This window comes from Palaemon carinicauda, chromosome 8 (assembly GCF_036898095.1).
Source record: "Palaemon carinicauda isolate YSFRI2023 chromosome 8, ASM3689809v2, whole genome shotgun sequence".
Classification (NCBI taxonomy): domain Eukaryota; kingdom Metazoa; phylum Arthropoda; class Malacostraca; order Decapoda; family Palaemonidae; genus Palaemon; species Palaemon carinicauda.
In genome coordinates, this window is record NC_090732.1 from 113,688,602 (window position 1) to 113,716,012 (window position 27,411).

Here is a 27,411-nt window from a genome sequence, read left to right on the forward strand (position 1 = left end):
ATTCACAAGTAAATCCACCATTATCCATATAGAAGAGCTGATACATTATCCATTTTGCATTTCTTAGTCTAGGATTATCATTGTTGCTATCCAGTACTAAAATTTTGAAAAGAGCCATCATCAAAATATTAGGACTGCATCGAAGTCCAAAAGGAAGACTAACATTTTTGTAGGCAATTATAGAGAAATGTAATTTTCAATTTAAAATTAATTTTCTAATACTCACCTGCACGATCAACATTTGCCGATAGATCTTGTTACAGCAAGTTGCTTCCAATTTGATTTACTCTAACCCATTACGTAAGTATAATATACACACCAAGTCCCGAGTGAAAAACAATTATATCAGTTAATTTCAAAATGTTAATGTTAATTAATGATAAAAATTATCTAAGATTCCGTTAATTTTATGAGCTGGTAGGCCGACGTAGCATATTAAAATTCTTATAATTGTCTATACATGTCGTTTGCTAGTTATCCAACTACCATATTTGATTTGGTCGCCATCTGTTCTAACAAGAGCGATCTGCCGGCTCAATTTTTGAGTCCAGGGCGATAGCATAACAATGTAAGGCGACCAAGGGCGCTCGGGACTTGTGTGGTATCCTTACTGTAAACCTCACCACCAGGAATCACCACTTTTGATCTCTGCAGGTGTAGGAGAGACCTGAAACTGCTCTGATCATTGATAGTGGGGCAGGTGGGAGGGCATCTAATGTTGATTGTGCTGGCGAGTATTAGAAAATTAATTTTAAATTGAAAATTACAGTTTTCTAATACTCAACTGCACAATCAACATTTGCCGATTCCCCACATTTAGCTGGATGGGGGGAAATGATCAGTTTGATGCTAGGAAGGTTGCCTGAATTGTAGCTTACCTTGATTGACTTGACGATGTGGCACAGCATAATTGTCAGTTCGTCAGTCAGTCGCCATGTCAGGGCCAAGTCCATAGGGAGCTACTGTCTATGGCATCCTCTGTGGTCGCTCTGTTGACGAAGCTACAGGCATAGTGGTCCTCTCCCAACTGTCTGGTCATGTTTCGGACACTTACGACTTGTGAGAGAGGCCCTGTACTCAGCAATCTAGACCCTCCAAGGTGTCACTTCCGTTGAAGGGGTTCGATTGGTGGTACATGCGTCCTGCATTCAACAATCTAGGCCTTTCAAGGTGTCACTTCCATTGAAAGATTTCAATAGTTGATGCTACAGGACCTGAGCTTAAAGATTCTGCCTCTCAAGGTGTCACTTCCATTAAGAGGGTTTAATCGCCAGTGCATGTGAAGGTATGACGTAATAATTCCATCTCCTCAGCCAAGTTCAGCGAAGAGGAGAGGAAACGGTGATGACAGTGGTTAAGCAATGACTCCGCCCGCTGCCACAATGGGACCCAAGGAACGGACATTATTATATACTAATTCTACATCTTTTAAGTAAAATGATGAAAAACCGAGTTAGACCTCCACGTCGCAGCCTTCAGAATAGAAGACATTGATGTGTTGGTCCAAAAACGTAGTGAAGTAGCCATACCCCTAATACTGTGGGCTCCTGATGCTCTCTCTCGAGTTGATGAAGTGGGCGATGCCCGCGATGCACTCTTAATAACCTGTCTAAGAAGGAAGGCCATCGCATTCTTTGACAAGGTTTTGTTTGGGCACTTAGGAGAGACTAAAAGTGCCCTAGGACGTGGCTGGATAGTCTTTGTCCTGTCTAGGTAGTAACGAAGAGCTCTTACTGGGCACAGAAGTCTCTCTTCATCGTCTCTACCCACTCTCTCTGAGAGGGATATCAGAACGAATTCCCGAGGAAGTGGATTGTTGAATGACTGTTTTCGCTCTGAATTCTGGCAAATAATGCAAAACAAGGTCTCTTCCCCTCCAAGCCACCCCCGCTGAAAGTGCCTGCAATTCCCCAACCCTTTTTGCAGTTGCTACAAGGAAAAGTGCCTTCATGGACAAGTTTCGAAGATCTGCTGATGCTAGTGGTTCATAAGGCTCTGTAGTTAAAGCCTTAAGGACCATGTCCAAGTCCCAAGGAGGAGCTGAAATCACTTTTTTTAGGAATTTCTATTTCGAAGGACCTAATGAGATCGGTAATGATTTAATCTTCAAGCTTCTCCCTGAAGGCAAATCTGAAAACCGAGGATAACATAGCTCTTATCCGTTCCAGCCGGATAAAAGTTTTTCCTTACGAAGGAATAACAGGAAATCTGCAATCTTGGCAACTGTCGGGTTCGAGATAGTGCGTTTTGTGTCATTATACCACTTCCTGAATATCTTCCACTTGTACTGGTAATTTATACGAGTGGAAGGTCTTCGAGCGAAGGTAACTTATTGGGCCACCTGCCTGGAGACTCCTCGAGCCCGGCAAATCTGCGGATAGTCTCCATGCAGTCAGCTGAAGAGCTTGTGGTCCGAGATGAAACACATGTCGATGAGGCTGTTTGAGGAGGTCCCGTCTGACAGGCAACCTCCTTGGGGTGTCTACTGACAGCTCTAAGAGGTCCACAAACCAGTCTTTCTGAGGCCAGAAGGGTGTGACCAGAGTAAGACTGCATCCAGTGCACTCCCTCAGTTTGTGCAGAATGTTCCTTATCAGAGGAAACGAAGGGAACGCATATCCCTTTAGATGCCTCCAGTCCTGAAGCATAGGATCTGTTCCCACTGATCCCGGATCGATGTGAGGACTGAAGTAAGCCTGAAGTCTGTGGTTCATTGCGGTGGCAAACATATCCACTGTTGCTGGCCACAGATAAACCAAATCGTCCACCACTTGCTGATGAATGGTCCATTCGGAGTTTAAGATCTGATCTCTTTGACTCAGCAAAACCTCAGTAGATGTTGGGACCGAGCGTGTATGGGAACTTGGAGATACACATCTTTCAGGTCGAGTGAGAAGAACCAGTCGTTCTGTCTGACCGCCAAAAGGACCGACCTTGGAGTCTCCATTTTGAAATGAGTTTTCATTACAAAATGATTCAGACGAGAGAGGTCTAAGATGGGTCTCCAAGAACCGGAAGCCTTTTTGACGATAAACAAGGCTGTAAAAACCAAGGAATGGAAGCGAAGCTAATTCTATCGCTCCCTTTCTTGCCAGATCCTCTAACTCTGCCTGAAGAGCTCTTCCTTTCTCTGACGACTCCTGGTACGAGTTGAATGCTATTGGACTGTTTGATAATGGATAAGGCTGGCTGAGCGGAATCCTGTACCCGTACCTCAGGACTTGAATGACCCAAGGGTCTGGATCCAGGTCCTCCCAGGCTTGCCAGTGGTGTTGAAGGCAGCCTCCTATCTTTATACAAGAGGGCTGTAGTCCCTATGGACGAAAACCCTTGCCGACTGTCTTTGGCCTTCTTTGTCCTCTATGTGCTGATGTCGAGCTAGAAGAAGGTTGAGGTTGTCGTTGGGTTGTAGAAGGATGGGAAGATGAGATTCCTGGGCCTTGATAACCTGTCCTCGGCTTCTTGTATGTTGAAGTCTTGAAGCTGACCTGTCTCTTCTCAACTACAACCAAGAGCTGTTTGGGCACTGGTTTAGGCTGGATAGGTCTTTGCACTTGTGCTACTGTCCTTACAAGCAATGATTGAATCTTGTCCTCCCTTGTCTCCTTAGCTTTGAGATGTGCCCTCTCCAGGGATGACGCAAGTGTGTCCTCATTGAACAACTGCTCGGCAAAGAGAGGGGAAGCCCTCAACACTCTCTTCTGAATGTCAGAGAGAGACGGAGGGGCATGGGACAAGAAGAAGTCCCTCCTCCGTGAAGTCAGATATACTTCTTGAAGACATATCTCAGTCATGGATGACTTAATGGAGAGGATTATGGAGTTGGCCAACTGTTCTAGTCGACAGCTCGAGCTTGGCACAATCCTCCAAAGAAACACCCACTAACGATTTATGGTTTTTCTGGAGGTTGGTCATATCCTCCCATGAAGGGTTAAGAGGCACTGGAGATGGAGCTGGAGGATCCTCTCCAATAGCTAAATAGGCCCTCCTGTTTTTAGCCAAGATAGAAGATGGAGAGTGAGGCTTGTCACCTTCCGCATACTCTGCCAACTTCTTGGTGACCACTTGTCTCCCATGTCTGAGAAATTCTCCTGTCGACCAGCGTGGAATAGGATTCCGTTTCTTTGACTGACGAGTGTCCTCCAAAAATCTGGATACCGAAGGGAACTCGCCAGGTTCCTGCACTGTAATGTTCGATTTTGATTCCACTAAAGCCTCTTGGGTGAAGGCAATCATCCTTCGAAAAGCAGACGATGGAATGTCGCCCTCCTCCAAGCCTTGGATGTCATCCCCAACCTCTGGAGCAAACCTCCTGGCTGCCCTCATGATGGCCGACGGCTCTGACGATGAGCCCCCCTCTCGAGGGGTTCGCGAAGAAGACAATGAAGGAGCCCTGACTGGAGACCAATCTGGTGCAGCATGTACCTGGGCTTCAACCCTACCCTTCTCAAAACCATCAGGGTGTTCCTTAGAACCTCTCACAATCACATTATCTCGATTCCCAGGGAAATGGGAAGCAATAGCATTCCCTACACATCCACCCTGTAGCTGGCGAGTGCCGCTCTCTCCCAAAACCCTCCAGGACGAACCCTCGTCCGATACAGAACAAATGGAGGTTACCTGAAGGGCATTATCCCCACAAGGAAGACTGGAAGGTGCAGTCAGCTGTGACCCTGTTTGCCCCTTTCCGGTCTGGTTGAAGAATCTACCACCGTCACTACCCCTAACATCTAGCTCTGAGCTAATAGGGGAGTACGACATTACTCCGGACCTGCTCTGCATCGGGGCGGGCTCACACCCGGAACCCGTTAGGGCCGGTTCAGCACGAGTCCTTCCTTCAGCACAGGGTAGAATGGAGAGACCCAGAGCAGGAACGAGGGAGCTGAAATGAGTAGTTAGTGTGCCTAATTTAGAGGCCACATTCTGAAGACCTGAGACTAAGGTATCAATTCTAGAGTTAACAGACCCCAATTGAGACCCCCAACGTTCTTCTGCTGCGGCAACACACTCTTCAAGGGTCACTGACCCTGTTACACTAGGTCCAACCGGGGAAGGGGACCGGACACATTGCTCACCTGACATGTTTATCACCTCAGACATTACTGACATACGGTCACACTCACCTGACCCCTCGCCAACCGAGTAAGATCTAGTAGGATTACCCGATGCCAGTTGATCCATTGAACCCTCCCTAAGTCTTTGCTTAGAAAGTCTTTTCTTAGCCAAGGTAGACATATGATTAACATACAACTGTCTCTCACTGAGAGACCAAGTGTTACATTCGTCACAAACATCAGTCAGGTTACAATAACTCCCCTACAATTAACACACAACGAGTGGTTATCAAATGAAAATTTTCGACTTGGCTTAGCCTTGCAGCATGAAGTACAATGGGAAAGTCTGTCTAAAGTCGAAGGATGGTCAATCTGGTCCATGTCTGATGAAGAACTTCAAGTTCGATCAATGTCCAATCGTTGTTGAATATTCATTCACGAGTTGAAAGCACTGAATAGTTGTTGTTAAGAAGCAAGCTTCCTAGCTGAATGAAAATAAGTAAAAGCTGGAAGAGGTAAACAGGACGTCTGCTCACACCGGCAGCAAGATCAAAAGTGGTGATTCCTGGTGGTGAGGTTTACAGGAAGGATACCACACAAGTCCCGAGCGCCCTTGGTCGCCTTACATTGTTATGCTATCGCTCTGGACTCAAAAATTGAGCCGGCAGATAGCTCTTGTTGGAACAGATGGCGACCAAATCAAATATGGTAGATGGATAACTAGCAAACGACATGTATAGACAATTATAAGAATTTTACTATGCTACGTCGGCCTACCAGCTCATTAAATTAACGGAATCTTAGATAATTTTTATCATTAATTAACATGAACATTTTGAAATTAACTGATATAACCGTTTTTCACTCGGGACTTAGTGAGTATATTATACTTACGTAATGGGTTAGAGTAAATCAAATTGGAAGCAACTTGCTGTAACAAGATCTATCGGCAAATGTTGATTGTGCAGTCGAGTATTAGACAAATCCCCTTTCTTAACATTCTTATACCACAAAAAGAGTAACTTCTGCTGACCAAGCTCACTGAGTGCTATTTGATTGAATGCTTTCTTAATATCGAAGATCAGTAATTTAGATCCGAATCTCAAATGAAGCATTGCAGACGTTATCTTCTGATTGAGTGATGGGCCAGCATACATAGTCTAATTATGATTGACCGTCATCACACTGGACCTGCTAGGTTCACAAATATTGGACAGGGAAACAACTCTGCATTTTGTTGTTTCCCGATGTAGTCTAAAAACTCCCACGAGTGCTAAAAAACTGCACTCAGGATGCTCACCCATGTACCTTTCTAGATTTGGTATTTTTTCAATTATTCCAAGTTTCTCTTGTTCTTTAAAATTTTCATTCATAAGTTCCAAATTTGCCTTGTTCCTTTGTAATTTTCTCGTGTTGGATCTCAATACAGCCTTTGCAAGGTTGAAATTCCGTCCAAGCAAATGCCAGCTCTTTTCATTCCATAGAATGAGGCATCTCTAGCCTTCCTTCCTCGTTTCTTCTTGCGTTATCAAGGGTAAACTTAATCAAATTTGCATTGCAATCTGACATCAAGTTTCCATCTTCATGGTCTGGTTCACAAATAGACTTCTCATACACAGACCGCAGCATCTCATCAGTTGCACGTCTCAGCTCTGATTCTTCAATCATACCTTTTTTCATTTAGAATAGCGAAGTTAGATTGAACCTCCACCTTGCATTCCAAACTTAAGCCACTTGGCTCACCCATAGAACTACCAAATCCAATATACTTGCAGCATTCATCTGTGCCATCAAATACAGGGGATTTGTTTCCATTTAACTCGCATGTTTCCTCATAATCGGCAACCGAGCGAGAGTGCTCCGAACACCAAGAACAAGAAAAATCCTTTGAAAGATAAGGTAGATTCTGTTGCATAATCTTGACATTAACCATTAACATCACTCCTGCAGCTGATCCCAAATAAACAGATGGGTGATCATTGCCAAATTTTATTGAAAAATCTAATAAACAATGGGCATCATTTGTACCGAGTATCAAGTCAATATCCTTTATTTTATCACTGCCATCAGTCAAATATTTATCAGCTAATTTGAAGCCTTTTTTAGCAAAGGCCCTGGCCACTTCTGAAATTCCTGGCAATGACAAATTTATATCTATGCTTAGTACACACAATGCTTGTATTACACAAGCCTTATCATCAAAGTTGCACTTTAATTCAACTATCTAGAATTTATACTTTTTACTCTAATTAAAACCATTGACTGTTAACGAGACATTATCTTCTAACACTTTCAACCTATTATCACTTGCAAGTTTTTCAGTTACAAAACTGGTCTGACAGCCACAGTCCTTCAAACCTCTAACAAGGGCTCCATTCAACATTTCACAGGTAAAAGTTGGCAAAACAGAGGTATGTAAAGCCTTAGTTATAATCATTACATCACTTGAGGTTTCCCTGTGTTTTGAATTACCTGCTTTTACTTCCTTGCTACCTCTCGCATTCATTTATAGTTTTTCATCTTGAGATTTTTCACCTTGATGATTACACAAAAATGAAAAGTGCCAACCCTTACAAAAATAGCATTTCTTAAAAAAAAATAAACTTGCATTTGTCAGTGGTATGTCCAATGATAGCACATTTCTTGCAACCATTAAGTTCTTCTAAGCGTCTCGGCTTATGCTCTGGTTCTTTATATTTTATACACTTGTGTTGCATGGTTTTCCTGGCAAAGAGTGCACCTTTTCCTCGGAGAAGCGGCGTCAGCAGTACTAATTCTGTTAGTTTCATTATCCTCATATTTAACATTAACTGCAAGTGATGTATTAGATTTTCCTCCGTGTCTCCTCCTTTCATTAAACTTCCTTGTGACGTCCATATAACGTTCAGATGCTTCAAAGAATTTTTCCTTTATCTCCTCAAGTGATGGACGCAAATGATTAGTCACATTTACAATACGAGCTTTAAAGGCCAAATGAAATACTGCAAAATATCATCTACTTTGATTTCCAATGTAAAAAGTTTGTTACATTAGTAATTTTTCCAATATAGGAAAAAGGATCAGTACCGTACTCAAGCTTCATTTCACTTAATTGCTTAATTACATTGAATTTCTGCAGCGAACGAGAAGCCAGTGCTTCTTCAAGCAATTTCTTAGCATCAGTATAGGTCTGTTTTGAAATTTTAAGATTCCCGAGTAAAATTGAGGCTCTGCCTGATACATGTTGCTTGAGAAGTAATAATTTATCCCTCTCAGTGTAAGAATGTGTGGCAATAACTGACTCAAACTCAACAAGAAATATCTCAACATTTTCACTTTCGGTGCTAGCATAAACCGGAAGTGGAACTACAGGACTCTTTAAGAGACTTCTTGCGGTCTCAGAATCCTTGGCCTCAGGCTTAGATTCCATCAATTGCAAAACAGGTATTTAATTTATCAGAGTAATCATCACAAGACTGTAATTCTAATAAGAACTCTTCTTCATTTTTCTCGTCTCCATACAAAGACTTATGGATTACAGTATTAAGACTGTTCAACTGATCACTGTATGAAACTAGTTTAATTTGAACAGCCTTCAACTCAGTTTTATTCTTATGCTTGAATTTATCATGTTCATTAAACAACCGCGTTACTTGGCCACGGATATATTTACAAGTCTTTTAATTCTACACTCATTTCAATAAAATTTAAAAATTAGACCATGGACCCGCAAACAAACGAAACCCCAACCAGACAGCAAAAACAGCACCTTACTTGAGCCCCACCATGGGCGCCATCTTGAAAAAATTTACTACGTAATTGGAAAATTAATACAAAGCGTAATTTTCTTCATTTTAATGAAACCTTCATAAAATTATGAACAACTAAGAAATTGAACAAGAATTAATAAAATGGTTTCATGTATTGCTGCTCAAATTAAAAACAATGCTGTTGTTGCTGCTGTCGAAAATGATCGCCTTAAAATGGAGGCCAAAGCGATGGTCAAGCATCTCCAACTTTCAATTACCGTTCTCAAGAACCCCTAGATAAGCATGATATACCAAATATCAGTTAAAACTTCAAATGGTAACTTAAACTATCGAAATCGCTAGTAAATTATTCAAACACAGGGATGCCATTCAAATATATATTGTATCAATAATGGATAGCACTTAAAATTATCAAAATAATAATTACCTAAAGGCAATGGTCCACTTTGCGTATTAAGTACTGTATATCACTTGCATACAACGAGCCAAATTTACAGTAAGGCCGAACGAATAAACACCTAAGTAGTAAAGCAACGAATGTAAACAAACGACTAATTAACGTAAAAGTGGCAAAATGAGAGAATACTAAAATAAGATACAATACTTAAATCATCTAACCAGCAGAAAGTAACAGAATATAAAATGAATCTCTTAATTATGACTGGGAAAGTATAATATGGAAATCCCATAAAATTGTAAATGGTATAAATATTATCCAAGGGTATATTTATTTGTGGGGCTAAAAAGCAAAGCAAGGGACTTTCATTATCAAATGAACTATGGATTATAAATCACAAAATTTAAATGACCTTTAAAATGATGACGTACCTCACAACCCATACCGTACGTGTATGCTGTTTGTGAATGAAACAAATCACAATTGCTGTGTTGGCTCTTGACGAGGCTTCCAAGAAGAAGGCAACGTAAGATGCGGATCCATGGTACAGATCACTTATTTTTTCACCATGACGATAAAGAGGCAAGCAAATCCAATGTTGTCACTGGTGAAGATGGCTAAGAACTAACTTTTATTTTCATGAAAAGCCTTCCACTTCTCCTTTCTGTAAGAAATGTATAACGAGCAGCAAATCTCTTCAACGACCCAAACCATCTTGTTTTTTAACAGGTTATTAAGGAATTGTCATCATTTTATGTAAACAAAAATTATTTGAATACTAAAAATGCAAGTTAAAATAAAAAACAATAATTTAAAAACTTATCAAATTACCACATTATAAAAAGAAACAGTAAACAAAAAAATAACTTAAGTGTTATTTTTCAACAATAATCCTGGTGATGTCATCTTGTGTTGTTAAATCCCATTCATTTTATGTGTCAATTGTATCATTAATCTGACGTTGCATATTTACAAATGACCTGGTTATATTTTCAATTTTGTTTTTCATGAATACTAGATAATTATTCGCTAGTTCCTGGTCACTGTATCCATAAGGCAGTTTCTTTTCGTTTACATTTCCCATTATAGCATTTGGGAGACGATAAAGCTTATTTAATTTGCTGCTTCGTGAACCTTTCTCTTTTAAATGTAATCTTTCATTATGAGTCATTAAAGGAACCCATATTAATGGATTTTATTTAGTAACTTAGGACCTGTAATAATGAGATTTAAAACTACTGTATACTGTAAGTTATTACTTTGGACTAAAAGCATGCATGGTTTTCTTTTTCATTGAAGAAACATTTTTGCCATTCAGTTGATTTAAGGCATTGCGTTGGGAAAACAACAACAACGAGTTCTCCCTTGATAATCTTTATTAAAGATATACCACATCACAAATACAATGGTTTGAAAGAGTTGTCACATAATTTACAAACAACTTCACATTTGTACACACTATATACATGATATCCACTTAATCTACTTGTTGAAAATAGAGTCAAACGACTCCATTTAAGGCAAACAAAATTAAAATTGTTTAATTTATTAGAAGGGTTAACTTCTTGTTTCATAAGCACAATGTAATGGGCATCAAGGATATATAAATCAAGGATTTAAGCCTTTCCTTTATTAGCAATTGTTTCCCGACTACCTAAACACCTAAAATGGGAGATGAAATGTATGGCAGACCTCTAGTGTTTGGGCAGCACTGTACAAACATTTGTTAAACTGGCAATTGATAATAGTAAAGTGGATATTACTATATTGTAAATTATTTTTCTCATGCATAGTTTACTAAAGTTTATCACTATTCATATTTTAATGAATACAGTTTTGAAGACTTACAAATTGTGAGAGGAAAAAAAACATGAAGTAATATCCAAAGTGCTGAATAACCTTGTGGTTCTAGCACCAGGCCTTGGGGTGCAGATTATATTAATCAAAAAAGTTGATATCCAGGGCATGTACTGGAGTACTACGCATGATAAACAATTCTAATGGAAATTTAGTTTGCAGCCTAATTTTAGTGATTTATTTGCATATCATGAAAAAAAAATGGCCGTGGAATTTGATCAACATATTTAACCTAGTTCAGGACTATATACATGAACAATCATTAGGAAGGCTGAATTAAGTACAGGTCAGAGTTAACTCAAGTTGACACAGAATACACAAGTTACGGAATGAACTCTGATCATTGCTAGGTAGATAGATTTTACTTAATCCAAGGTACAGCATTTTTTTCTCACAACAAACTACAACTACGGTTGTTTCCTGCTGTGTAGCCTTTAAGATATCAAAATGTTAGCATGGAACAAATCCTTTGGGCCACCCATATGAGATCCAGTGGAAAAATAACTGCTTAGCCCTATGCGAGCCGAAAAATTAACCCAATTTGTTTCCTTTAAATCAATCATCATCATATAAGTTATACGTAATAACATCCGAAAGTTTATTAAAATCAGTCAGCCTTTTAAAATTAGTTAAAAACTATCCACCTGACAAGAGGCACTTAATGTTTATAGTAATTAATGAGCTGGTTACCAACATACTTAATACAAGTCGGTGGCATGAGTATATGTTTAAAAAGCTTAACAATATTCACAGCATGTAATTAAAAAAAACGGGTCCGAGTTTTAAAAGCTGCCATTTAGGCATTTAGCTTCTTCGCTAAAGTTTAATGACAGCTCTTGCTTTCTATGAAAGTGTTCCTTTACACCAAAGGTAAAAATACACATGGCAATCAAGACTGACGTGTAATATTTTTCACAGGACAGTATTGGGAAACCACAAATGAATTATTGCAAAAGGATTATTAGAATTAGTTTTTAACAATGTAATTCTCTTGAAACTCAAATTATTAAATATTTCAAAGGTATATTTACTTCCTTGGAAATCCTTTTCAAAAAGAGTACTTTTTTATGAATCCTATCTACAGATACAGCATATAAAAATATCTCGGGCACTGTTCCTTACTATTCAGTAATTGAACAGTTGAGAAAATACGGATCCATAACGAATATATATATTTTTTTTTCACTGCTTCAGTCAGTATCAAAACAAAACGTTCTTGTAAACCTACCATACAGTACGACAAACCTTGAATTTTTTATAGTAAATCTAGACCTTATAATATTAAATAATAAATGGTAAGAAATATGCATATTCATTTGCTTTGTATTAGTATGCAAATACACCATAGCTTGCTATCATGCATCAGAGCATCAACAAATATTATGATTTTGTCTGACGTGGAAATAGTATTCCATGCTCAGTGGTTACAAAAGGATTGTTGACATAGTTCAATATATAAAAGTAGTTGTCAATAAACAGAAGGTCCATATGAAAGTCATAACATTAGATATATGATTCACTCATAAAGACTTTCTGATGAAAAACACTCTGGCATTGCATTTTATTCAGGGAGATCAAGCAAAAGCTATACGTCTGTGTCGACTTGTCCTTAACTGCCTCATGATGTATGTACTGTATTGAAATAAGCACATATATACAGAAATATATAAATCACCTGTCCACTACAAAAAATGACTGCACTGGATGGCTGGAACATGTAATCACTTATAAAATGATAATACATTAATTTCAATACTGAGCTGTTGGGACTGATGTGGAGCGAATGAACTGCGGTGTGACTGAATGGTCATAACGGAATCTCCGATAATCGTCATGTTGTGCTCGACTAATATGAACAGCAGCAGTACCGCCATTAACTGGGTAATCGTATGTTCGTTTATTTTGGTTAAGGTGACCGTTGTATGAGGGGGACCTCATTGGTTCTAATGGGTCTGGCCGAGCTGTTGCTCGATCTAACCCTGGGAACCTTCTGTTTGTGGGAATTTCATTATAGCTTCCTGCAGAATGGCATGAATCTGAGCTGCAAGAGTTGTGACGACGAAGGCTGGCCTGGGATCTATATCTGCGTCCAGACCGAGATTCCCTTAGAGGTCGAGGGTCGTCTGCCTGATCATACATAGAACGTCGCCTTGGGTCATTAGATGCTCGCTTTTCTTCCTCCTGTGTACATTTTCTTTGACTCAAATCATGCATGGATTTTGCCCTTTGGTAGTCTGGACGTTCAGGGGATCTAACTCTTGGAACTCTGTAATCCCTTGTTGGGCTGCGGCCTCTTGGAACTCTAGAAGGGCTATGGGGACGGGATTCCTTTTGCCAGATGTCTGGCGTACGTCGGCCTATTTCCCGTTTCCAAGGATCTGAGTCTCGTGTGTCACAGGTGCCATAACCACGATCATAATCTCTTCCACGATTTCTTTCTCTTAACAACCCATCTCTAGATCCATATCCTGTGTCACGATCACTCTTGGGCCACATTCCCTCATCTCGGCTTCCTTGAAGATGGTCCATAGGTCCTCCTCTGCTTTCTCTCATTCCACCTGTTGGCCTTGGATGAGGTTCCCATGACGGAGTACGAGTGATGCCTGGCTGGGCATGTGAACGGCTGTGACAGTCTGGACGATCATGTCGCTGCCACTCTCTTTCTAATGATCGGAATTTATCTCTTGCATCCTGGAACCTCTCTCGTGGAGAGACAGGCGATTCACTCCTGAGAAAAAAAAAAAAAAAGTTAAAACTATAGTCAAATACTACAGTATATGTACTTTAGCTATTACTCTCATATATTGTACTGTGCATAAAGTTTGGGGAGATTTGAACTGGATATTTTTACAGAGTATAGTGAACTGTACATTTTTCCTAATTCAGTACAATTGCATAAAACAATCACATTATGAAATTAGTTAAGGTAATCATAAACAGGACATTAATTTTGTGCTTAGTGAATTTGACCAACGGGAGGGAAATTACAAATAGGTTTTACACCTATAGTAATTGCGTTCATAAGATATAGTACAGTATATATATGAAAGGATATTTGAGTCTAGGAAACTTAATATAAATATTTTGGTAAACCCAAGCATCAAGAAAACTGCATTGTGAAGAAGCCTAAGATCTGAGGTAATTTAAAAAATGTATAAACATGAGGTCATTGTATAGTATATGTTAGCACAGATTGCCATTAACAGTGTGTTAAAGTAAGTTTAAACTGCATAACAAAAATTTAAACAGATATTTAAGTTTAGTTAAACGAAAACTAATCGTGAATATGCTGGTTATGTTGTACCATATAAATCTAGCCACTATCTTGCTAGAGCCCTGTATACTATTAAATGATTAATCTTTTTATATTTTTTATGACTTTTTATCATTGATGATGTGCTGGATTTTTTTAATTGTGCTCATTTTGATATATAAAAGGCACAATTTATCTAAAAGTACTAATTTCTTTTTCTGGTAGGCTTTAGCATCGATATTTTTTTTAACTGGTCATGTTTAATGGTAGGTAAAAGTCTGGTATGAATTGTACTAAATACAACTGTAAATAACTGATTTGTAAGATTGTTATTGGTGGCACAATGCATTAGATAAAATGAAAACAGGTCAAGATAACTTTATTTAGCATGTAAGCTTTACTGAAGTATAAATATGACTGGGTGAATAAAAATTTATACTAATTTTACTCCTGTTGAAAGAAGTTTTCATGTGTATTTTAATTTCATGTTTTAAGTAGACTACGTATGCATGGTGTTTTATAAGATCAATCCAAAGAGAAAAAAAAAGTTTCAAGATGGTGCAATTGCGACTTACAAAAAAAAAAATAAACTATACAGTACAAGGCAACATATACATTCTTACTTTAATGGCTAATTTTCAACTTTAATGTAATACGATGAGGACTTTAACTTTGCGCATGTGCAAATCAGACTTCCCCATGCTACTTATGCAGTATGCTTTTATATAACTATGGTCATTAAAATATAATTAATTTTAGATAACCATATAAACTACATGTGCAGATAATTTTTTTATTTTAAAGAATTACCTCATTGGTGAAGAAAAAAAAAATGAAAATATTTATGTTTACTTATTAAGATATTTCTAAAAAAGAGTACTGTATTACATTAAATAAAGACCTAAATTATGTGATACGATTAGTTTATATGCTCTTAGATGAGAAAAATTAGCAGACTATCATTCAGCACAATATTAAACATTTTCAGCCTTACGTAATAACAAATTAACATTTCTAAGGATGACAAGGCTGACGTCATCTGCAATATGTCTGAATAGCACTATGATGCAACTTAATTATTACTATAAGTAAGACATATTCAGTGTCAAGAGAATTTCTCATTATATTTGGTTAATCATTGAATAAATACTGATGGAAAACTTTGTTTGATCCTATTAGTTTCTAACACGATGTTTTACATTACAATGCAGCAATATAGATTACTTAAAAATATTAGAAAAATATCACATCAAAAGTATTAAGCGTACGCGGCTTTGTAAGATATGAATATATCTTACAACACTAGATCACAGTCAAAATTTAATTCTGTTTTAGCTAGACATCTCTTTGTCTTTTTCAGTGATGTAAACCTTACCTTTCTCTTGAGTTGTGATGCCTCTTTGGAGGAGTCTTCCTCTGGTGAACTGGTCTAATAGGGGACACATCCCTTGGGGTGCGGATGGGCGAGCCATGGCGAATCCTGACAGGAGAATGATTACGGGGGCGGCCTCGTGTTGGTGACTGACTTCTTGGGACATACACCTGCTGAGGATGACTGCCTCTTGGGGCACCTCTAACCTGCACATGGTTTGTTGGTTCTCGGCCCCCCTTCCAAGATGGCTGCACTAGTATTAGGCCAGCTTCTCCCCGGACTTCAGTGCTTCCATGAGCTTCCCATTCCTCGTCTATAACAAGAAAAAGTATATATTTACCACTACTTTTTAATATATTGCTATTTTGTATGAAGAGAAAAAATTATCTGGGTTTCTACATCTAATGGATACAATGAAACTGTTTGTCAAGCATATATTGATACGGTTGAGTATATTTTACATCTGTTCCTTTCATAATACCGAGCCTAATTTGACCTGCAGACTAATTAGCATTACAAAAGATTGGACAGAAATGTACATATCTTTCTTGCTGACTGATATATCTAAAAGGAATATATATATATATATATATATATATATATATATATATATATATATATATATATATATATATATATATATATATATATATACATATATATACACTCATTGTATATATATACACTCATATATATATATATATATATATATATATATATATATATATGTTTTATATATATATATATATATATATATATATATATATATATATATATATATATATATATATATATATATATATATACTGTATATATACATGAGGATAAAATATATAGTATTGTCACCATTAAGTGGAAATGGAAAGTACTAGACTTTCCACTCTTTTATCATGGTTTTAATACACATGCATATATATATATATATATATATATATATATATATATATATATATATATATATATATATATATATATATATATATACTGTATATACGATGATTGAGGTTAGAACCAAATACTATTAAAGGCATACTTAAAATCTTGAGCACATGGTTAGTCAAATTGGAATATATTTTTACTGGAGCCAGTAAAAACTATTTCTTATGTGGAATTGTAAGTTGGAGTTTATTATTCAAAGCCTGAAATATATATTCTATAGTCTACTGGTCACACTCGTAAATGATATGCAATATAACAATAATTACCACAGCTTTATTTCCTGACATACTAGGAACACTCCATTCAAAGGTCAAGCTTCCGTTGTTAAAGTTGATTGAGTGATGAGTTTACATCTATCAGAATACAGAAGATTATCTTAAAAATTAGGTCTAATCTTATATATTTGACCAAATGAGGTTTTTTGTTGAATTAACCAGGAATGGGCCAAGCCAACTGCCAAGTTTGCCGGAAACCCGTTTTGTCTCTTATTCCTCATATGGTTACGAGACTTTCTCTAGCATATATTGAAAAATGCTCAACCCTATAAAGGAAATGCAAGCATAAATACTATATGGATGATGCATAATAAGAGATTAATTTCCCCCAAATCTCTTAAATGATACTCTATGATGAACAGAGAAAAGTAAAGTGGATAAATAAGAGGTGTTCCTCTATGGCACTCCTTATATCCTCCCACTTACGCCCAAATGTCCCACATAGCCTGGGTATTCACCCTGACCTCAATAATATGAAAAATGGCTTCTCAACACATATTCTTCGTCAGTCGGGATAGTGTAATTCAAATGAATAAGGAAACTATAAAATAAACAAGTTAAGGAAAATGTGTTATACAAATATATTGGCAAAGGTTTAATTTATGCAGAAATAGAGAAGTATACGGTGCTCACATCAATAAAACTACGTTACCTTACCATTATTTGTCTAAATAAGTTTTCTTCGATCAAAATGATTTCAAACAGACATTTACGTGGAAAATTCCAAACTTTTCGGCACTAGGGTTTGCAATTCACTATCTAAAAAAATATATACAACTAAATCCTAATATAATTCGGCTATGATTTAAACTACTTTTGATTCCTAAAAATTGGGCACAAAATATGAAACGGCAAAATTTTACAACCAATAGGTATTTTTAAAAACTTCTTGGCAAAAATCACACAACAAGAATAGAAAATGTCGCCGGTTAGGATAGCAAGACTATAAGGGTTGAAACACTCAGTCCGCCTACATGGCAGAGATGGCTCAGGGATTTTTATTTACAATTCTTCTTGGCATTGCTTGCTTGTCGAATCGCATATAAACTTTGTACCGGGGACGGGGAATCTTGGGCTATCAGTCAAGTGGGAATAACAAATGGAGTACAGTTTATGAAGACTCTGGGATGAGAAACAATAATGTAAAACGACAAATCTGTCCTGAGTTGCGAAAACTCATATCTCAAATAAGGACTAAAACGGGACCTGCGTCAGAACTTGCCCATTGTCCTCTATATTTAGAAGTAACAGTTACTTGCAAGGATGAAAGAAGGGACGGAAGCGCGCGAAAAAGCAGGATATCAAAAGATTATTTTTTATAATATTTGCCTCCTGTCATGGTCAGCAAAAAAGGTTAACCTCGTGAAAGTGGCTTTGCGGTTTTTGCCTACTTTTTTTTCTTGGACTCTATTAATGGGGAGATAAACACAGGCTAATAGATGGAAATTCATTTGTTAGTAGCTTTATCAAAATAGAACTTAAAAGTCTAAATACGTGATGAACATGAAATATGCATTATTTCCACGAAAGGATTCCTCCAGATAACTTCAACGTATATGTAAACGCATAAATTATCCTCCACATTTTAATTGAATATAAACGCAACTGGCAGAGTTCCCTGGACTTCAAAAAAAACAAGTCAATGTAGTTTTCAGCCAATCACCTACATATAATTTTTCTGATACATATAAACCACAGATGTAGAGATGTATTATTGCTAACACATCCTCAATATAATCAAAAGAGTGACGTTTAAATAATGAATGTGAACGAAAGGAAACATGCTAAAGCTATTAGAGATTAACAATTGATTATGCAGAATAGGCGGTGCAAGAAGAATAGAACAAATTAGAAACGAGGAGATACTTGACGTAGAAGTGCTAAGAAGGTGAGTGAGGTGAGAATATGGATTTAAGTAATTTAATATGGAAAGTATGCACAATTCGGAAGTTTTAAGAAACGTATCGAAAATAAGGGGTTTAACATACAGGAAACACGTAGAGATATCGTTGAATAACGCGCTGTGCCGTGGCCACCGAGAGATTATGGCTTTGCAAGCCGCCAAGACTCATGTGCAGGCTTACACACACGCACCAATGTTTTTAAGGTTTTCGGCCAAAAATATGGTTCAACTATAATTCATTAAGAGTGAGTGAGGCAGTGATTATAGTTTTTTGGGGAATCCACCCCTACTGAGGGACACAAACACACACAGATATACTGTACATATAAAAAATATGAATTCAAGTTTTGAATCTGCGTTTTCCGTGATTTAAAACTTAAATACCGATAACCAACTTGAGAAAGAATTAACATCTTATGGAACATGAAATATAAGTGCGAGTAATACTGAGATAAAGGGCTTTAATATCATTACATTTATCGGATTCGTGCAGACATAAAAGTTAGATAAAAAAAAAATTAATAGAAAATGTGGAGTTTATAATCCATTCCAGGATTCAATCTATCCAAAATTTTTCATCATATCTCATGTTAAAAACATATAAAACATTTACACATTCGTGTATGAAGATTATTTCGGGTCTGAAAATCTGCCAAATAATGATTAAAACTTGAGAATTGAATGTAATTCACAACTGTGGGCCATGCCACGCAAATATTCAAATGGTGTCCTCTTAATGAATTGGAGTATTATATTCAAAATGTAATCGTCTTACATACTTTATTTTAATGACAGTTTTCCTGCTCCTATAACGCAGGGGACCATACTGAACAGCACCTACAAAATCAGTTTTCTGATACATTCTTAGGTATTTTGCATTATTGTATTGCTTAACTGGTATTTATTGTCAAATCCACATTACTGCCACACTTTTGATAGTGTTGTTTAGAAGCCTGGTAAACGAACCAATTGTTCATATTGGGCTATACATCTCGGTTCTTTTGAATTTTTCTCAATCCATCAATAAATTTCCAATGAACTCTGAATTTAGCATATAGCTTTCTATGGGCTGCTTCGGCATGATTATAAGTGCGGTCATCTCTAGCAACTGTTCTGGTGTATTGGTTCCCCGCTTGAGCTACATGGGCTGTGATTGGTTCCATATCACTGAAGGAAAAAGCGGAGGCGATCTGCCATACCCCCATCTCACTGGACGTCCAATGTAATGGTCATTAAACCCATTAATAAGCGATTGAAGTTCTAATGACGACTCTTCTGACAGGGTATCGATGTAAGTATCCAAGTGTGGAACAGGAACAAAGCATAAGGCTATACTCATTTTAGCTTTTAGTACAAATTCGGAATTATTGTTACATAAATATCTTTAAGACGCTTTTACACCTCGCGCGCTAAATGGAAGAAATAACCATCTATCTTTAGCCCCGGAAAATATTCCTCCATCGCAGGAATGGCCTCCTGTTTGAAGTCACAGGAAATTCTTTTTCGGTCTTAATCCTGGAACTGCGTCATTAACCATAGAAAACATACGTACATATGCTGTACGCCTTTTATATGGCAATAAAGCATACAAAACTGGATTAACTCCTTGCCTTTTCCCCTCAATTATATATACCAGTGTAAACAACATGATATAATTTAAAGGTACCACCAGCATAGCACACTTGTGATTCTATTAAAACATTAGTCTAGCTCTACCTCCCTAAAGTTATAATTGTGTCACCTGATATTAAAAAAAGTTCTCGCATTCACCACAGTCCTTAACATGTTTATAATAAAAGGGGCTCACTAATTCACGAACATGACCAGGATTTTGGGGAGCGAGGTTAATTTTATTTCATTTTTCTCCTTAAAATGTGTTTCAATGTGTCTGAAATTGGCAGTACTCCTTGCGCGGCTTGAGAAATATTTTCTGTAAGAACTTATAATTGTAGATGACTGATCTTGACTCTCTTCAGTCTAGCGCTTTAAACATATTTCAACGACAGGCACTTCAACGGTTACTGCCGAAGCACCGTGCAAATGCTCGTTTATTTCCTTTATCACTTCATTTTTTTTAATGTATGTGGGCTTTACATTCGTTCTTGATTTCACATCTCCAAAACTGTAAAATAGCATTCTTTTCGCTATTTTTGTCGAATACATATAGATATTCATTGCCAGAAAATTGTGGTTTATCTTTCAAACTTGAAATACTTTCAGCTATTTCTGTTGATGGGTTCGACTTAACTGTTAAAATAAAATCAAGCGAAACAGTAAAGTGAAATTTAAAAGTGTTGCGACAAGGTGATTACTACACTATTACCTTTCACCATATTATAAAACCTAAACAATTATCCTCTCTATTTGTCTAAAAGGACATTTGAAATGAAAGAAGAAAAAAAAAGGGAGAACTAAAAATAGTACCTTGTCCATTCGCCTCTTCATTTAATAGGTCCAGCAAAGAACTGGCTTATCTACGGTTCTAACTTTCATATAGGATTCCAAGAAAAGGCTTTTGAAACGCATTTTTTTTCCTGTTTGCAAATCGCTCAAGAGACATAAAAGATGTAATGTATGAATGCACTACAGTTCTTTTACAGAATATATTTATTGCGATGTACGTATGTATGTAGCCTATGTATGTAACCGAAAAGGAGTTTATTACATGTGTGTACTGCATATTAAAAATGTAATGGTCTCCACGGGAATAAAAAAAAACGATTAAAATAGAGTTTTTCAATCTACAGATTTCAAGTCTTTTTTTTCTAGTTTTGTTATGGAATGGTGCCAGTAAACACACACACACACACACACACACACACACAGAATGTCCCTGGTGTACTCTAAGATAAATAATCAAGGAAATAACTTTAGAATCTGAGTCAATCATAACCTATAGGTAAGTTTATAACAGTGTTATGGAATACTCAATCAATTTTTTCAAGAAATATCGATCGGTTAAGTGTCAAGAAAGACTAGAAAAAGAAAGAACTACATTTGGAAATAGGAGACAACGCTTTTAATTCATATTTTTCATACAATTTTTATTAACATCATACTGTCATTATTCTCTATTTACTTAAGTATTTTGAAAAAATCCTTATTTCACATTCCTCACATCCCATCCCAAAATACTACAAGAGAAAAGGTGGATTTGATGTCAACTCTATCTGGGTTTTAACAAATTAATTGAAATAAACTATATGACTTTGCGTATACGCCAAGGGGAATTCATATGCAAACTTTAGTCCTAATTACAGTGACTTTCATGTAGTCAAAACTTTAGTTCATTTCCAGATTTACCTGGTGCATGATTTATTTACTAAGTACCAAGTGTGTTCTATTGTATTGTTTTCCCTTTAAAACCAGTCACTGATACAGCCCGGATTATCTGGTTGAATGATTCAACGTCCCTGTTTTGTTGAGTAGGAAACTACGAACCTAATGTCTCATTTCAAATATATCCGCCATTACACATAAGTTGACCTAGATTTGAATGGGAGAATAATGAATGGAGGAGAAATACTTCATGTTAATTCATGGAGGAGGATAACAATATTTTAGTATCAAATTCCAATACCACACTAAAACACTTAAATCTTGAACTTCAAAATATCGTTCATCGTGTTTGCTAACAATGAAGCATCAATCAAGATTTCAAACTACTCCTTATGAGTTATAGAATATGAACATTACTTATAAGCATCACCATCTAAACTTTATTGTTCAGTTCCCTTAACACGTGGAACGCTTTGTAGTCACTTTCCACAGATATGAAAAGTGTCTTTACTTTAACCGTTGTGTTCTACGCTATCATTTACGGTACCAGTTTAACCACAATTTGAAATCTAAAGGCTCCAGTGCGAAGGGCACATTTTATATAGATAAAAAAACATCCACGCATGAGTCATAACACGGAGACCCTTTGAGAAATCTCAAGACTTATTTGAACGAAATTTCTGTGGGCAATAGTAAACTTTTCTTCAACACTTTCTAAAAAGTAGATAATACAACAATTGGAAATCCTATGCAATATAACGAGCCATGTTCATCTAAAGGAAATTCATTAAATTTAATTGTCATCTCGATTCATTTGATAAAAGAGAATTGTGTCGCTATTCAACTGCTAAAACTTCAACAGAGTATCCCATACATACAGAAATATTAATATGAAACAAATTAATATATTTAAAGGAACTAGTTCTTAATACCATGATTAAACAAACAACAACATTTTATTTATAAGAGAAAGATAATTAATAACGATTTTTGAATCCACAATATCTTGAAAACAAAGAAATGCGAACGAATGTCCAAGAAGTTGACGCACACTTAAAACATTCTAATCTTGCCGGTAAATAGATACCAAATTTATAGTACATTTTACAATGCGTAACTGCCAAACATTTTAATATTGTAAAAAAAAAAAAAAAAAAAAAAAAAAAAAAAAAAAACACATTAGCAGGAGATTACATACAAATGTATTATATACAGAAGAAGTACAGTGTGAAATGAACAACATAACATACAAGAGATATATATAGAATGTGCTAAGCTACGGTATCAGCCATGGGACTGTGTGAATTATATCAGTGAAACAGAAAGAATACACAAAAGTAGGATAAATAATTAAATCGGCAGTACACGTGTGTGTATGCGTGAACTTAGTCTTTCTTTTTTTATTTAGGGAGTGGCTCCAAGGGTTGTCAACCTAATGGTTGACTGCATGTCTTATAGGAAGAGGTTGTTACTAAAATTTCCAATACCATCTAGTTGTGACCCAGTGCAGTCGAATATCTACCACATACGTAACTCAGCGCTTTAGTCAGCAAAGGCGCAATTGCTTTTAATGGACCACAATTAATTTGGTCACTGGTGAGACAAGTGTTGCAACGAAGGGACTACAAGAGTCCATTATAAATCACACTAAGATGCTCCTGTTCCGATAAATATCACACGATATAGATACTCAATAAACAAAGCAAATAAATGCATACTATCTTTGCACAATCAAGTGATTCCGTAGAAAGCAAAACCATGCAATGATTTCACGCATGGTAGACTAAACGGAACCATGCTTTTAAGACCTTTTCCCTTAATAAGCATCTCACTTCTTGGTCCGCTGGCTGTGCGACCTTCGAAAACTCTTCGTTCTGCACACGAGCACAAGGCGAGTCGAATCTTGACCCTTAAAAGAGATAACATATCATAGTCTTATATTTATAGCCATGACCGAAGCAATTTCTTCTTGGACATTGGCCACCCCTGTATGAACATTCTCTCTCTCTCTCTCTCTCTCTCTCTCTCTCTCTCTCTCTCTCTCTCTCTCTCTCTCTCTCTCTCTCTCTCTCTCTCTCTTTACGGGGAAGGTTGGGGGAGTGAGGGAGGAAACAAAAAGATAAAAATAAACATCTATTGTTCAGCAGATTCTTCCTTGCATTTTACATTAATATTCCGACTTCTGGGAAAATCTATCACAGTTCAGGCATACACACACATCATATATATATATATATATATATATATATATATATATATATATATATATATATATATATATATATATACATATATATATATATATATATATATATATGTATATATATATATATACATATATATATATATATATATATATATATATATATATATATATATATATATATATATATATATATATATATATGTATATATATATATGTATATAATATATATATATATATATATGTATGTATATATATATATGTATATATATATATATATATATATATGTATGTATATATATATATGTATATATATATATATATATATATATATATATATATATATATATATATATATATATATATATATATATATATATATATATATATATATAGAGAGAGAGAGAGAGAGAGAGAGAGAGAGAGAGAGAGAGAGAGAGAGAGAGAGAGAGAGAGAGAGAGAGAGAGAGAGAGAGAGAGAGATGAAAAACTTGAATAATTGTTTTATAGCTAATTTGGGATTTAGCGCAAAATAACGTCATTTTAAGTCATGTTTTTCCAAGCTGAAAAACAGTCCGGCATACTTTCCTTTATACCAAGAATGCGGGATACTAACGTAATATGAAATTAAATAACTGAAAAATAAGATAACAGTTTTCTTGCATACCGTATGTTAAAAGAAACTGCCTTGAAATAGATTCCTCAGTATTTTCTCTCTGAAAAATGTCGCAATAATTTTGTACATTTTTCTTGGTTTACTCCAAATAAACTTCAGAGATCTTTAAATCCTACTCATCATCAAGTACGTTTCGTATAACCAAGTTAAATTTTGCTGAAAAGTCTGATGTAATCATTCTTATCCTTATCATCAATATCTTCAATTTTGTTTTTCGCATCTCACAGTCTTAAGCTCTCAAAATAAATCGGTCTCTTTCGGAGAGCTGATGCTTACCCAGACAAAGATGTTTTCCCCTTTGTCCAGCAGAGGATGATATCACACTCCAAATATTCCGAGAGGATGGAAGGTAAATGAACGGATATTGAAGAAAGGAGAGATTCCCTTCGGTTTTAACCTTCACTGTTTCTTAGAATACAATAATCTTTTTTTCTTTCCTTTTATTGGTATATTTATGTCCATCAATAATTATAGTTCTTAAATATATTTCGGTTTATTGGAAATAGAAGCTTATTTTACCATGCTAATATTTTCCTTTATATTTCACATAAAGTAAATATATAGGTGATTTTGAAAACTGCTGTAGTAAAAAACCTGTTAGTAATATGAATCCTCAATGCTTCAAGGGAGACTTCCGCCAAATAATTAAAAGCTATCCATCATTTTTTCTGGAAACTTCAACCAAATAGTAAGAGGTAATCTGAAGCTTCGTTTGGTTGTGCTTAATTTTACTGTACAAAATAAAGGAAATTATTTCATTATCATATTTCGACATTTCCTAATTTATGTAAGGATTTCAGGCCCTTCTTGAATAATCCTCCTCCACATCTTATCTTACAACACCGATGAAAAATGAAGAATTCTTTAATATATGAGTCTGATGGTGAATTTCTTGTTAAGCATTTGGGTAAACGTTTAGCAAAAAAGAAAAAAAAGAAACGTGCACAACTCAGATCGTGATGAAATTAGTTAATAATATAATATATGATTTATTCCTTATTCTGCTTCCCTTTCGGTCTTAGATACAGGAAACTAAAGTTTAAAATGCATTACTCAATAACTTTACTTTCACTTTTATAAAGCTGTCCTTCGTACTGATAAAATACATAATCTTACTATTATGAAACATCAAAATATAAGTTTTTTTTTTTTTTTTTTTTTTTTTTTTTTTTTTTGTATATTATTATCCCTGCTAAGAGCAACTTGTTACTTTAGTTAGTGATGGTAAATTTTTTTTAGTGGTATCTAATCAATGTTCTTTCATACACCTGCCTTCTGATGTAGAATAATTTTCTCTACGTTGTCTAACTTCCTCTTACTACAATACTATCAGAAGTAACAAATACAACAACAATAATCATCATCACCGTATATTACTGCCTTGACAAAAGTGAAATCTTTTTCCAAAGAACTTAGTTTGCATTACCCTAAATACCATAACCGCAATAAACTTTAAAGCTGTGATAAAGCCCTTAAGTAATCCTTCTCTCTAATTAAGGTGTCAAAGCGTGTCGTATAGCTGGTTCTCTCCCAAATTGTATCATCCGAAGCCGAGGCTTAATTTTGTTTTTATTTAACTCGAAACTGAACATCCGGATTTCCTGGCTGATCGTATACGGATCTTGTTCACCCACAGTGGATGACGCCAACGGGTGAAAGTGATAGCAACAGGATGGGCGAAGAGCCTCAAGTGAAGATGTAGGGAGGCTACTGGCAGGGTGGAGGGTTTTTCTTTTATGATGGATACTGGTTAATAACAATCAAGGGACTAACCAAATAGACAAAATTTAAAACTGTGATAGTAAATTAGAAAGAAAATGGGAAATATTAAATTAGGAAGATTTATATTTTCTCGAAATTAAAATGGAAGCGAAAGAAATTTAAAACAGATAGTACGGAAATTAGTATAGAATCAACGTAAAATATATGACAGGAACGACGATAAGGAAATATTGAATAACGATGAAAATTACCCATGACACGAAACACGCACATTTACAAAGAAAACGTAACAGGGCGAAGAATGTATAATCAAAGATGTAACTAAGCACGAGAAGAAGAAGACAAGAGCTTCTCCAAAGGATTCTGGAGCGTAGGTGGAAAGGAGAGAGGTCATTTTGGATGCCCATGATCCAAAAGAATCGTGACTGGCCGCTTCCATCTTGATTCCAGGCGTGATGTGCCCAAGCTGCCTCGCATTTCCGTGAAGGTTATTTCGACTTCTTTTTGCACCTCTCATTTTCCCTCGAGGTAAAGAAAACCCTCGATGGAGATAAAGAGGGAGGAATTACACATGCATGTATATAGGATATGCATAAGCACACAATCCTACTTGAATAAGTATAGACTTTTATTTGTATATACAGTGTATATATATATATATATATATATATATATATATATATATATATATATATATATATATATATATATATATATATATATATATATTA

The 27,411-nt window shown here is 36.0% G+C and overlaps 1 protein-coding gene across 1 annotated transcript in view; it reads right to left on the reverse strand.

Annotated features, from left to right (window-relative positions):
• Positions 1-11,945: 11,945 nt before the first annotated feature.
• LOC137645410 (serine/arginine repetitive matrix protein 2-like) overlaps positions 11,946-27,411 on the reverse strand; it is a 93,833-nt gene continuing 78,367 nt past the window's right edge. The window contains exons 3-4 of the mRNA XM_068378214.1: positions 15,686-15,995; positions 11,946-13,785 (exon numbers count right to left, since the gene is read on the reverse strand). Coding sequence (XP_068234315.1) covers positions 12,807-13,785; positions 15,686-15,995 — 1,289 coding nt within the window. The 3' untranslated portion in view covers positions 11,946-12,806. The remainder of the gene's footprint in view (positions 13,786-15,685; positions 15,996-27,411) is intronic.